General features: G+C 37.6%; 1 protein-coding gene across 1 annotated transcript; it reads right to left on the reverse strand.

The window, feature by feature from the left end:
* Positions 1-216: 216 nt before the first annotated feature.
* On the reverse strand, positions 217-4,704 carry LOC127660705 (zinc finger protein 501-like). The gene is made up of 2 exons (XM_052151080.1): positions 4,586-4,704; positions 217-2,360 (listed from the first exon to the last, which is right to left on the reverse strand). Exon 2 carries the CDS (start codon positions 2,280-2,282, stop codon positions 900-902), a length of 1,383 nt encoding a protein of 460 aa, XP_052007040.1. The 5' UTR covers positions 2,283-2,360; positions 4,586-4,704; the 3' UTR covers positions 217-899.
* Between the last annotated feature and the right edge of the window lie 8,540 nt (positions 4,705-13,244).

A 13,244-nucleotide genomic window follows, 5' to 3' on the forward strand; every position in this document is an offset into this window, starting at 1 on the left:
TTACCAGAACAAACAACAGAGGAAACGAACAATGTTTTTGTACAAACAAATTGAATAACCATAAGAGCCATCATTTTCAGAGAAACAAATCAAGGACAACCGAATCACCCCAACAAAATTTAGTTTGGAGTGTTTGTTCTCCATTCATTTAATATATATATAAATATATATATAAATAATATATATATATATATATATATATATGTATATATATATATATATATATATATATCTATATATATATATATCATAAAAACCTGGTAAATCTGTTCATGTGTGAACAGAGACTTTAGGTGAGAAAAGCCCTGCATTTGTCGGTCCAGGAAATGTAGTCATGAAAAATTATCTTTATGAGTAAAATAAAGGATTCAAACCACATACTTAAAGCAAAATGCATCAAATAATTTGCATATAACATGTACTTGTTGCTTACAAAACTCTGATTTCCAACTAATTCAGTCTAAGCTTTGTCCTAGACTATCCCTCCCAAATAAGTACTTTATTTTGTGTTAGTGCAAGCACGAAAAATAAATAACACCTGCATTGCCGAGGCCATCTCTTTTCTCTATTTTCTGTCCATTTTTCTCATGGATGGCTAAAAGTTATGAGACATAAATTACACAATTTGTCTGGCAAAAGATTACCCTGCCTGTGAATTGAATGGAAACAAAACAAAAGGAACCCTCTACCCAAAAAGGGACAATACCAAAAATATTAGATTGAAGAACACACAGCCAGGGACACCACACCCAAATTTATAATTCAAAGTCTTTAGCAAAATAAGAATAAGGGGTAAAGAAAAAAACACAACATCTTCCAACATCTTCCCCATCCACTGGCCCTGGACAGTTTCAGAACATCGGTGTCAACCATGACAGGTCAAGAATCACAGGTCTCACTCAGTCAAACTCAAAATCCAAGGGTGTCGTCTCGTCAATGACCAGTTCCTCTTCGAACTCTTTCGGGGACAGCTTCATCCCAGCATGAACCTTCTTATGGCGTGAGAAACTGGAGGAGTGAACAAAAGTTTTGCCGCACTGTGGGCATTCGTAGAGTTTCCCCGAAGCATGCGTTTGCTGGTGCTGCTTCAGGTTGGACAGCCGAATAAAGGTCTTCTTGCAGACGTTACAGGCGTAGTGCTTCTCGCTGGCGTGCGTGTACTCGTGCCGAGCTAGGCTGTTGGAGTGGCTGAAGCGTTTTTCGCACATGCAGCAAGGGTACGGCCGCTCCTCGTTGGGCAAGCACCTCTTCTTACCCCCTTTCTTGCCCTTACTCTTCTTGCAGAGGGTGTAGAAGTTGGGCTTGTCACGGGAGCACAGCTTCAAGCGGATCTTTAGGTCCGAAGACTTGTCGAGAACATCTTTGCCCTGCGTGTACGAGTTGAGCAGCTGTCGCACGTGTGCCACCTGGTGTTTGGACAGGCTGGTGGAGTTGCTGAAGACCCTGTCGCACTGTGGGCACTGGTACTGCTTTTCTCTCTCAACTGAGAGCGTCACACTTTCATTTGTTGCCCAGCTGGATGGGAAACCACGCTGGGTCATGATGGGAGCCAAGATTGGAGCTGGGTACAATGGCCTAACATTTTTATCCAGGCCTTTTTTATGGATCAACCTATGCCGCGACAGACTAGAGCTGTGATTGAAGGTTTTGCCGCATGTGTTGCATGTGTGCAGTCTCTTGGTTTTGTGGCATTTTTTGTGAATCGCCAAAAGCCGCTTGCCGTTGCACCTCACTCCACACAGATTGCATTGGAGAGACTTTTTGTTGTCGCCGGACTTGAATTCTTTCGCAGAACAATTTGATGATTTTTCTGTGTGTACATGCAGATGGCGGGCAAGACTGGAGGATTGGCTGTAGGTCTTGCCACAAAAGTGGCAGCTATAGGTTCTGGACCGATACACCTCCTTCTCCCAGGAAATATCAGAATAATCTTTGCACAGCTGGCTACTCCCCGGCTCGGTGGTGTCATCCAAGTCTGTCTCACTCCCCACCTGCTCCTCATGCGTTGCAATCAAATCTGGAACCACCTCGTCACATTCTGGGTACACAGATTCATACGGGACAAAAAACGTCTCATCTGGATCCACTTTTACCACCTGATCAGAAATGAAGCAAGCACCCTCATCCAATTCCTTTTTCACACAGGATATAGTGAACTTAGAGCCCACCTCGGCCCACTTGACCACATATTCAATGGGCTGGGTGTCAAGTTCCACAGTGATGAATTCCGCCCCTAAAGCATCCTGCTCAGAGCAGGTCAAATCTGTCTCTATCTCTTCCATTAGGGCTGATCTTCACTGCCCTTCTATCGTTTTTTAACAAGGTAGCAGTTCCAGGCTTAATTCACACCTCAGCGAATCCTAAAAGGAAACACAAACAGCACAGCCTGACTTTGATTATACAGTTCCAGTGATAAAACTATGAATTTGCTTCCATGTAAAAGTGATAAAAGTAGTGATAAACCCACATATAAGCCAGGCTTATTAATCAGCCAACATTTAGCTATTTGGAGTTTATGAAAACCATGCTGGCTTGGCACATTGACAGAAGTGTTATACCTACTCTTTGTGTCTGTTCAAGAATCTACGATAGCCTTACCATAATACAAATTTTCATCTTTTATATTTGCTTAGTGATTTTTGAGTAAATATTATGAAAAAGGTTTTTCTGCTAATGCGTGGGAATCAGCAGGGACCGTAAGATACAATATTATAATGATGATGATATTGTGATTCATTAAGTTTAGAGTATTGTGAAAAAAATTTATGTATTTGCACTGGACACTTTTGGTCAAACAGAAATAATTGAGTGTGCTTTGAGTGATGCCAGAGTATGAAAGCTGTGAACTATTGTTTTTCACTCCCAAAAATAGATGGAGATTCATGATCAACTATGATGCAAGATGTTTTACTTCCTCTTTCATTAACATAAGCAGTTATGAGTTTTTAAGCCTATAGACATCATTCCCGCTAGCGCCATCTTTGATTTTTAATGGGAATGACAACAAGGCTATGAGGCATAGACTTACCATCTCTTCTATTGGCTGTCCTGCCGTTTAAAGTGTTTTTGGAACGTTTCGCTGATAAAACATTGATAAAATATCTGTTCAAGAACATTCACTATACGTGAATGAACTCCAGACAACATAAGTTTTGGAAAATCAATGTGATCTAGGAGCTTAATACAGCTTTATACAGTTCATGCCATTGAAGAGATGGCAAGTCTATTCCTCACAGTCTCATTGTCATTACCATTAAAAATCAAAGATGGCGCTAGCGTGAATAAGGTCTTTCATGACCACACATATATTTGCTAATATCTTGTTCTTATATCTTAAGAACATTCCGAAGAATCGATTTGACATTTAAAGAACTTTCAAAAGAGTCATTCTCACATTTGGAGAACATTCTGAAGAACCATTCTGAAATTTGAAAGACGTTCAAAAGAACATTCTAACATTTAAACATTCTGGACACTCATTTTTACATTTAGAGAACGTTATGAAGAATCATACTGCGATTCCCGCGAAAACTGTCGAATCCTTTGGAACGCCATAATATGTGGAAGGGTAAAATGAAAGTGGACTCTCGCGCAAGGGTATTTCCTCATCAGCAGGATGCCGCGACGGCTGGCGACCGTTCTCGCCACATTTCGCGAGTTGACGTTACGCTTAATTATTTATAAACTCATCCTCTCTGAGGTATAGTGTTCAAAGAAAACCATAACAATGTACACAAAGCCTCGACGGTGAAGAAAAACAATCAAACAAAAGCGTTACAACAGTAAACAGCATTGGCATGGTGGATTGTGGGAAGGGATTAAATGGGTTAGCAACCGAGTGTCTCAATCTGACATTTTCCTCTAAATTAAGAGCAGTTAATGCATCTCGTGCTAAATATTTCCATATCCACGCCATGCACCGAAGTTAAACACTTTGTCTGTAAATTATTCCGACATTGCCACGGCACATAAGAGGCATTCGCCATAACCTGGCTGTACAGATATTATTCATTATTATGGCCTGAATTCAATAGATCCTTCATAAAATGGCACATATATATTCATCACCACAGACAGAAAGGCGATCTAAGCATCTCTCACAAACTGAGGCCCAACGACACACATACTACATCTGACTACGTGAACAAACTGTACTTTCTGTCCTACTGCTTGATGTTGAAAACGCATTTAATATAATATAATCACGGACCATTTACTGTATGCTTGACAGAAGACAGACAAATCATTAAAGAATTCAGTTTAAAATCTTCTTCGATGTATGTATTTTAAGCATATTGATGCTTGATAGCAATAATAATAAAACACAGACAGAATATAATCTACCGACCCAAAAGGTCTCATAGTGATCTAGAGGGAAAACTCGGATAGTGACATATGGTCGGTGTGTCTGCTTGATCTCAGATGCGTTTAAATTCCACAATACAGCAGAAACTGAGAGACATTGTAATATTATCACTCGCATCTTAATTTTCTGCACTTCATTTGTTGATTCACCAAACGTGTCCGTTGTTCAGTCATATTACCCTGCGATAAATAGGTTAGAAATACATTTTAAAGTATTTACCAAGCATATGTGTTGCTTGATCCTTGGAAATTGCTTCGGGTTTCTGCCGCACCTCTGTCAGATTCAGATCATAGCCGATGTCGTCACGAATGTCATTTTTCCCCTTAGCGCTTCTCGTTGATTTTTAAAACATATGGATCGACTTCCGCATTCCATATTGAACGTTTTTATTTTATTATAGTTAGAACGCATTACATTACAAACCTTTCATATATACATAAATCAATTAATTACTAAAAGTCACTCCACGTTCTCTGATGAATATAATATTTCCATTGTTAAAAAAAAATAAAATAAAAAAATACCTTTTTTATGTTCAGAACAATTAAGTCAAAAGCCGATACTGATATTGGGGACAACACTAACCATCATTTACATATAGAAATGAAGACATATTTTGCCCAAAGAGACGAATTAGGACCATTAAAAAGGGTGTGTGTACAGTCTCCATTTCAAGTTAAAGATCGTAACGGGCGAGACAGTTTATGAGAGACGGACCACTGTTATTAAAATGGCCAATCGTCTGTCAATCATCTTGAGAAATCGCATTATTAGCTTAAACAGCCTGGAGAGAAGAAAAAAAAAAAAAAAATAGATATATAAATATAAATGTTTTTTCAACCTAATCTTGGCCAACCTTTTTGAGGATTTTGGTCTCTCCCCATTCAGGTCGATATGAGCTGTACTATTATACCGCTTTGTTTACATCTCCAGCATGCCCAAGAGCGTTCCAAAGACGGCCGCCGAGTGGTCTGACTTGCCTTTATAGTCCCTTTGGAAACGGTCAACTACTGTGTTACGACAGTAAGTCACCGTTTGCGGATACCATACAAACGGTTAGGGAGAGCCGTAAACTGACACCTACCTGTCGCAAAAATGTGAGCGTGTTCTCTTATAAAACATCAACTGGATCGTAGTAAACACCACAAATAGTTTATTCCAAAAGATTAATTAGTGTAAACATGTTGAAGATTAGCGAACAGGTGGTCAGTTCATTAAGTGATGAACTGCCTTCTCACAAAAGCAGTATCTCAGCACACTTAAGCATGTCCTCCATTGACATCCATTAAAAAAGAGTGTCTATGGGACCGCCGCGTTCTGCATTTAAAAGGGACATTAATAGAAGGGCACTGGTGTATCTTTCACGATTTGTATGTGTTTACATTTGGCCAGAAATCGTTAGCTGTCGCAATAAGTGTCGTGAATGTTTTTTGATAAAGCTTTTGCTAGCGTACTTCATATTTAGTTTATCATAATCACAACATCGTTTATTTTTATGAGATTATAACGTAAAAAAAAAAAATATGGGACAGTAAAAAATATTGTGTTTTAAGGGATGAGAAGGATTTTGGACGAGTAGTTCAATGACCCGTTGACAGCTTACTTTACGGCAAAGAGGAGGAACAGCATTCACCATGCAGTGCTGACATTTCTTTTTTTCTTTTTTTCCTATTTCCACATTTTTATTTTTTATATATATTTATTTTTATAATTGAACAATATCATATACAAACAGCATGGCAACAGTCGTATAACATTGCAATATAACAATGAAATCAGGTGCAAAAGTGCATTCCAGGAAAAGATCAACTAAAATAAATAAATAAATAAAATAAAACCAAAAAGCTAGGGTTTGTTTTCCAAATCATATTCTTCTATTATTTCAAAAAGTTTTTGTGCATTTTTACTTTTCATAATTTTAAGGGCCTTTGTATAAAAAAAAGAAACGCCTTGTGAAATACAGAAAACCTGGGTTACACTTTCAAATATTTAGATTTGTGTATATAAAATGTCCCAAAAATAAGGACGTTATTAACCAGAAAATCATCTTTGTTGCTGTTCATAACAAGTCCAAAGACAATGTCCTTATGAGAGAAGACTTCAAGAAAAGAAACCTTTGGGTAAAGCCACTCATGAAAATCAAGCTATAAAGCACATACATTCAATGGAAAAATAAATGATCAGTAGTTTCAAGCTCATCACAAAATGCACAATTACTATTTCAATTCCAAATCTTTGTTGTGCAAATTCACTGGAAGACATTTAACAGAGCTGGGGACAGCTTTAATTATAGAATTGTGTTCCGATTACAGGTTATGTCATATTTAAGACAAAAATTCTCATATGAAATAAGACATCCTCTGCTATTGACTAAATGAAGCACTGATCAGATACCGTTCTCCATCCAGTCCTTAAAATACAGTTTCTTATTGTGATATATCTAATATTGCAGTGGTGAAAATAACACCAGTCCATCTAAAAATTGTATCGTTTAAACAATTCATTTAATAGAAAAATAAAAAGCACAAAATAGTGTTTTTAAGATTCTGAGACTGATTTCCCAAAGTAAGTACAGGAGGTTCAGGTTCAGCCCTGCCCTGACGTCATTACTTGCTTACCAAGTTGAACCTCATCGAAACTTAAAAATGAAATTGGTTTAAAGTTTAAATGAGTTATTTGTTAGTTATCACTAGTTTCTCTGAGCTATTTGCGTTGAGCAAGACATATCTTTAAATTATTGTGTTGTCAAGCAAATGACGGTTAGTAGAGAAGAATGTGTATAAACTGAGCCTCAATATGGACAAAGATCCATCAGGATCATCTTCTACAGCAAGGCTATTCAACTTCATTGACAAGTGGGCCAGATTGAAAAAATATTTGGGGCATGCGGCTCAAGAATGTTTTGTTAACATAAAGCTTCTAACAGACATCATGTTATAGTAGGTCTATAATATTTGTTCACTATATAAATAAAATGTGTTTATAGCTTTAATTTGTTTTATCAAGAGAAAAAATGTCCAGTAGGAAATGCTGAAAAACAAACAACAACAAAACATAAAACAACCAGATAACCATAACTTAGAGAAAAATTAAGACTGATTTTATAAATTGAGAAAATTGCTCTCGCTTCCACCTGTTTGTTGGTGAAGTTGCATCTGACTGTAACACGGTTCAAATGGGCGAGGAGGAGGAGGCGGGAACCGGCTGAACACTCAAAGTAATATTTAATGGAACAAAGAGACACAAAACTCAAACACACACATGGCAGCTGCATGTGGCTCTCTCTCTCTCTCTACTTGCCGCATCCGGCTCGGCCTTATCTCTCTCCTCAGCTGATTACCCCGATTGGGGGCCTCCATGTTATCCAGAATGATTTGAGAATTTTCCAAGAGCATATTCTGTGCTTCAATGGAAGATGGGAATTCAATCCCGGTTTTTAATTTGGTCTCAGACTTTTTGACCCTACAGTAGATAGTCCGAATTGCTAACAAAGTTTTATATGTATGCGTATATAGGTGCTCTATTTCGGGCCATGGATGGGTTTGTCTGAAACCAGAAGCATGGCTTGGTCTAAACCTTGCAATGTACAGCAACATCATTCATTTCTGAGCACACAGAACACATCAGAAGGGCAGTTGAATACAAAAGTGTGACTTTTCAGTAAGGTAAGTTTTCAGTAACAAAATATAAACTTTTACAGTTGTGTTTTTTTAAGGATGTTTTCCTGGACAGGTTAAACAGAATGTCTACAACATTAACAGTTTTTTAGTTCTATCTTTTATCACATTGCATATTTTCATAAACAGTTAACCAGCAGAGGGCAGTGTTTACTGAACTGATTAAAGGACCAACATCAGAAGTGGGTTTCCTAGTAAATGTGGGGTTAGGTAACACACAATAGAGGTGTTCCATGATGACAGAGACGGTACATTTTTATGAACAGGCTGGAAAACCACACTGAGCTCTGAAGTGTCATGTTTCCTTTTTGGTGATACACAACTTTTTAATATAACCAGTCATGTATTTTTTTACTTCCTAAAGCAATAGAATAATGGAAAACTGAGTAATAGAGTAAATACTTAAAAAATGAACAAATATTGGGGCCTGGGTAGCTCAGCGAGTATTGACGCTGTCTACCACCCCTGGAGTCGCGAGTTCGAATCCAGGTGTGCTGAGTGACTCCAGCCAGGTCTCCTAAGCATCCAAATTGGCCCGGTTGCTATGGAAGGTAGAGTCACATGGGGTAACCTCCTTGTGGTCACGATTAGTGGTTCTTGCTCTCAATGGGGCATGTGGTAAATTGTGCGTGGATAACTGAGAATAGCATGAGCCTCCACATGCTGTGAGTCTCTGCGGTGTCGTGCACAACGAGCCATGTTATAATATGCGTGGCTTGACGTCTCAGATGCGGAGGCAACTGAGACTTGTCCTCTGCCAGCCGGATTGAGGTGAGTAATCGCTCCACAACGAGGACCTATCAAAAGTAGTGGGAATTGGGGAGAAAAAGGGAAAACATTAAAAAACAAATAGTAAACCTAAAACTGGTGAAAGATCACTTTGGGTGAAGCAGTTATTTAGATACTATTAGAAACAAGAAATTACAAACTGAAATTATTTCCTGAAATTAAATTTCTAAAAATGAATAATGGAGGGCTGTGTTGCAGCAGTATCACTTAATCTCGAAGTACTCTTGTGATTAAAGTATGCTTCATAGTGCATTATTTTAATATCAGCATTGTAAAGTTTCATGTTCTAAGTACATTAATAAAGAACAAAAACATCAGTGTTCAAAAAGACAGCATATGTCTAATGTAGGGCTGACAAACTTAAGTAAGAATTTTTCACTTAAATTTGTATTAGATTTGAATTTTAAAGACATTATTTCAGGTGGGGGGAAAAATCTAGAAGACAGTTAATATTTAAAACTACGAGTGCCTAAGAGTGCACAACGTGTTCCAACGAACATCTGGCTGTTAACAAATGTGGTTAAAATGATAAAGACAAAAGATTTAGCCATTACATTTAGTTCTATGTTAATTTAGTTTGTGTTGCGCAGTAGCGTATACTGGTGCCATAGTACTACCATGGACTCAAGCTTTATAATACTGGCGGAAACACAGAGTTTTTCATTCAATACAGTTTGCTTTTGCAGCTCGTAACAGCAGGCCAAGGCATAGTCAAGACAACTGTAAAAGTCCTCCATCTCTGAGGGCCGTTCACTCAGAACGCATTCGTCTTTTTCTGTGTAAGTATGTGCTACACGAGGTTCATAGAGTTCAGACTTTTGCTGCACATTTCTTAAATGGATGTCAGTGAGCCACTCCAAATATCACACCAATAGCTCTTTGTCAAGAATTAATGTGGAGTAAAATCTGGTATATTTTTCCATTTTCCATGACTTTTCCAGCCATTGGTTATTACTGGATAAGGATTTTGTTTTCTTAAACAATTTTGATTCTGGCCGATTTGTGAATCAGTTTGACCAGTTCATTGAAAATAACCAAACTGATTCAGTAAGCTGATTTCAAGACTGCTGATGAATATTTAGTTTTCTTATCAATGAATTCAAACTTGCAGTGATGCACTACTACACATTGACATTTTCAACCAAAAGCTGTTATTTGGTATGAGTTTTATTTATGTTATGTACATCATTTGCAGATGTTTTAGGTTGTCAATAAAGATTCAGTGTGATTGAATGCTCTTTTAAATCAATAAATCAAATACATCTGTGTATACAGACCTGTGTGACCCACAGCAGGGGCGGCTGTGGCTCAGGTGGTAGAGCGGGTCGGCTGCCAATTGCAGGGTTGGCATTTCGATTCCCGGCCCACACAACTCCACTTGCCGAAGTGTCCTTGGGCAAGACACTGAAACCCAATGGCAGGCTAGAGCCTTGCATTGGTGTATGTGTGTGAATGGGTGATTGAGACACAGCGTAAAGTGCTGTGGTTTAACCTAAGTTTAAAAAGGCGCTATATAAGTGCAGACCATTTACAGCATGTTGTGGTGACGTGCAGTTTTTAGCTAACTGTATGTGTACTGTGGGCCAAAGTTTGCCACTCAACTGCTGTCTTACGTGCAGGACTGCTTCTGTTCTCAGCACATTTACAGGATGTTTGAGTGAAAGATTGTAATGATCCTCCTGTCATAATGTACTCTTTTAAAGATTGTGACAGGTCAAGGAAACAACCCAACCTTGAAAGAACAGGTGATGATCCATGTGTAATAAAAATAGTTTTAATCAGTATGTAATTCTCACACTTCAATTTGTGTTGTTTCATTACTTGATGACTTGAAAATTTGCATCCTTTCCAATTCAATATCCTGAATATGGTGACTCGCCATTCTAGTCAGCTCAATGATCCAACTCATTTGAAACTAGAGTTGGTCATAGTTGTTGTCTTTCCACTTGCAAGTGTTCACTAACTATTGCTTATACTATTTGATAAAAATTCCACATTGAGGCTCCAAAATGCACAAAAAGGCAGCATAAAAGTAATCCATAAGACTCCAGTGGTGTAATCCATGTCTTCTGAAGTGATATAAGTATATGAATATATTGGACTGTTTGGTAACTTCCTCATTTTTGTCATGAAGATAATAGGGGGAAATTCCTCTGCTAAATCATACATCCAAAATATATTTGCCCAAAAACTCAGTCAGATATGAGTTTTTGCCATCTTCCGTGTCATTCATAATCTCCAAATCACAAGATCCCTCGTAACTTCCTTTATCTCACATAATGTGCCACACAGACAAAATCAACACATATTTACAAGCACAGGGGAAGTGTTAAATTGATCCTAATGGTGCTGTAAAGTCAATTATAGCGAGGGTTAGTGTTATTCTGCATATTCTGTTTCATATTAACAGAAAACAAGAATGTTGATCTGCATCAGTTTGTCATGCTTACAATAATGTATAGTTGTACAAAAAAATGTATATAAAAGTTTTAGACAAATACAGAAACATTGGCCCAAATAGTATTTGGACACATAAGACACACTTTAAAAATGTATAATGTAATTGCATTAGAAAGATAGCACAAAATATTTGGAAAAATTACATTTGTTTGGTTTTAAATGAGTAAAAAGATCAAGTGCATTTAAACACTTTCTGGTTGTCAAACGTTAGAGTATCATGTCCATAGTCAATGTGATGAGCTACACTTGTGAGTACTTGAGAGGAACTGACTTCAAACTTCCACTAAATTCGCATTGAGACCAGTTGGTTAAGAATGAAAATGACTAAGAAAAAGTTTGCAGATGCCACCTTGTTTGATAGACATTTGTAAGGGTGACTTAAGTGTCCAAGGGGAGTGTGAAGTGTGGGTTCAATCTGCACTTATCAAGCCTCCACTCATGGTGGGTGTGGAGTCCTCACAGTTGTCAAAGCTCTATCGCTCTTCTCCATGTTCTCGATCAGGGTGAGGAAGTTAAACTCGGTTCCATCAGTCTGACGTCTGTGAGACTATCACTCGAGACTTTTTGATCAACAAGTTTATATGGCTGTACTGTGTGCTTTGTTTTACACAGCAAAGTTAGCACAATTAACAATGTTTAGTTGGTTAAGAGGAATACGCAATGCAATATGATCAAAGAGACATATTTTCAAGTCCTCCATCATTAAACATAAATGTTGTGTGTCGGGGGGAATTTGATTGCACTTATTATGGGATTATTTTCATTTTAGAATTATCTTGGACTTTTCATATAGGCATGTGTTTTGTGTCCTAAATTCAAGATTTCAGTTATCAGCATGTCACTCAATGGACGAAAATGAGAATTTATTAAATAATTGTGTAACAAAGTTATTTGGCCCTCCATAACATTGCACTAGAAACTGATAATCAGTGTTTACATTTTGTAATATTTAAATGATTGTGAATGTGAATAAATGATACTTAAGCACATCTATCATTCCATACTTCAATGCACATGCTAAATATATGGCCAGAGGATAACTGGATTTAAAACATGGTTTAAAATGATCAATATGTCACCGAATTAAATGAATCTGTGATAAGATGACATTTCTTTTTACTTTTGTGTATTCTGTTCCAGGCTGTACATTCATGAGGGTTTATAAACATCAGTGAGTCCATGAAGTTACACGTTTTCACTTTATGCCAAGTCCTTTGCGTTGATATTTTTGATATTATTAAAGCACTACATTAATATATCTCACAAATCTTTACAAATGTAAATACCTTAAAAGTTGTATTTAAAGCCATCACTATTTTGCTTTTTGTCTAATGTACACTCACTGAGCACTTTATTTGTAACACCTGTACAGCTACTTATTCATGCGAATATCTAATCAGCCAATCAGGCGGCAGCAGTGCTATGTATAAATTCATTCAGATATGGGTCAGGAGCTTCAGTTAATGTTCACATCAAACAACAGAATGGGAAAAAATGTGACCTCAGTGATTTCAAGTGTGACATGATTGTTGGTGCCAGATGGACTGGTTTGAGTATTTCTGTTACTGCTGATCTCCTGGGATTTTCACACACAACAGTCTCTAGAATTTACTCCGAATGGTGCCAAAAACAAAAATCATCCAGTGAGTGGCAGTTCTCCAGATGGAAACACCTTATTGATGAGAGAGACCAACAGAGAATGGCCAGACTGGTTAGAGCTGACAGAAAGGCTACAGTAACTCAGATAACCACTCTGTACAATTGTAGTAAAAAGAATAGCATCTCAGTATGCAAAGCACGTGCTACAACAGTAGAAGACCACATGACCATAGTGTTCCTAATAAAGTGCTTGGTGAATGTATATTTTACCTAATTTTTTTTACAATAAACTGACCAAACTGTGTTAAATTTCCTTTTCCATAGAAGTTCCTCTTTCAGCATAAACGTGTGTC

This window comes from Xyrauchen texanus, chromosome 20, assembly GCF_025860055.1.
Source record: "Xyrauchen texanus isolate HMW12.3.18 chromosome 20, RBS_HiC_50CHRs, whole genome shotgun sequence".
Lineage (NCBI taxonomy): Eukaryota > Metazoa > Chordata > Actinopteri > Cypriniformes > Catostomidae > Xyrauchen > Xyrauchen texanus.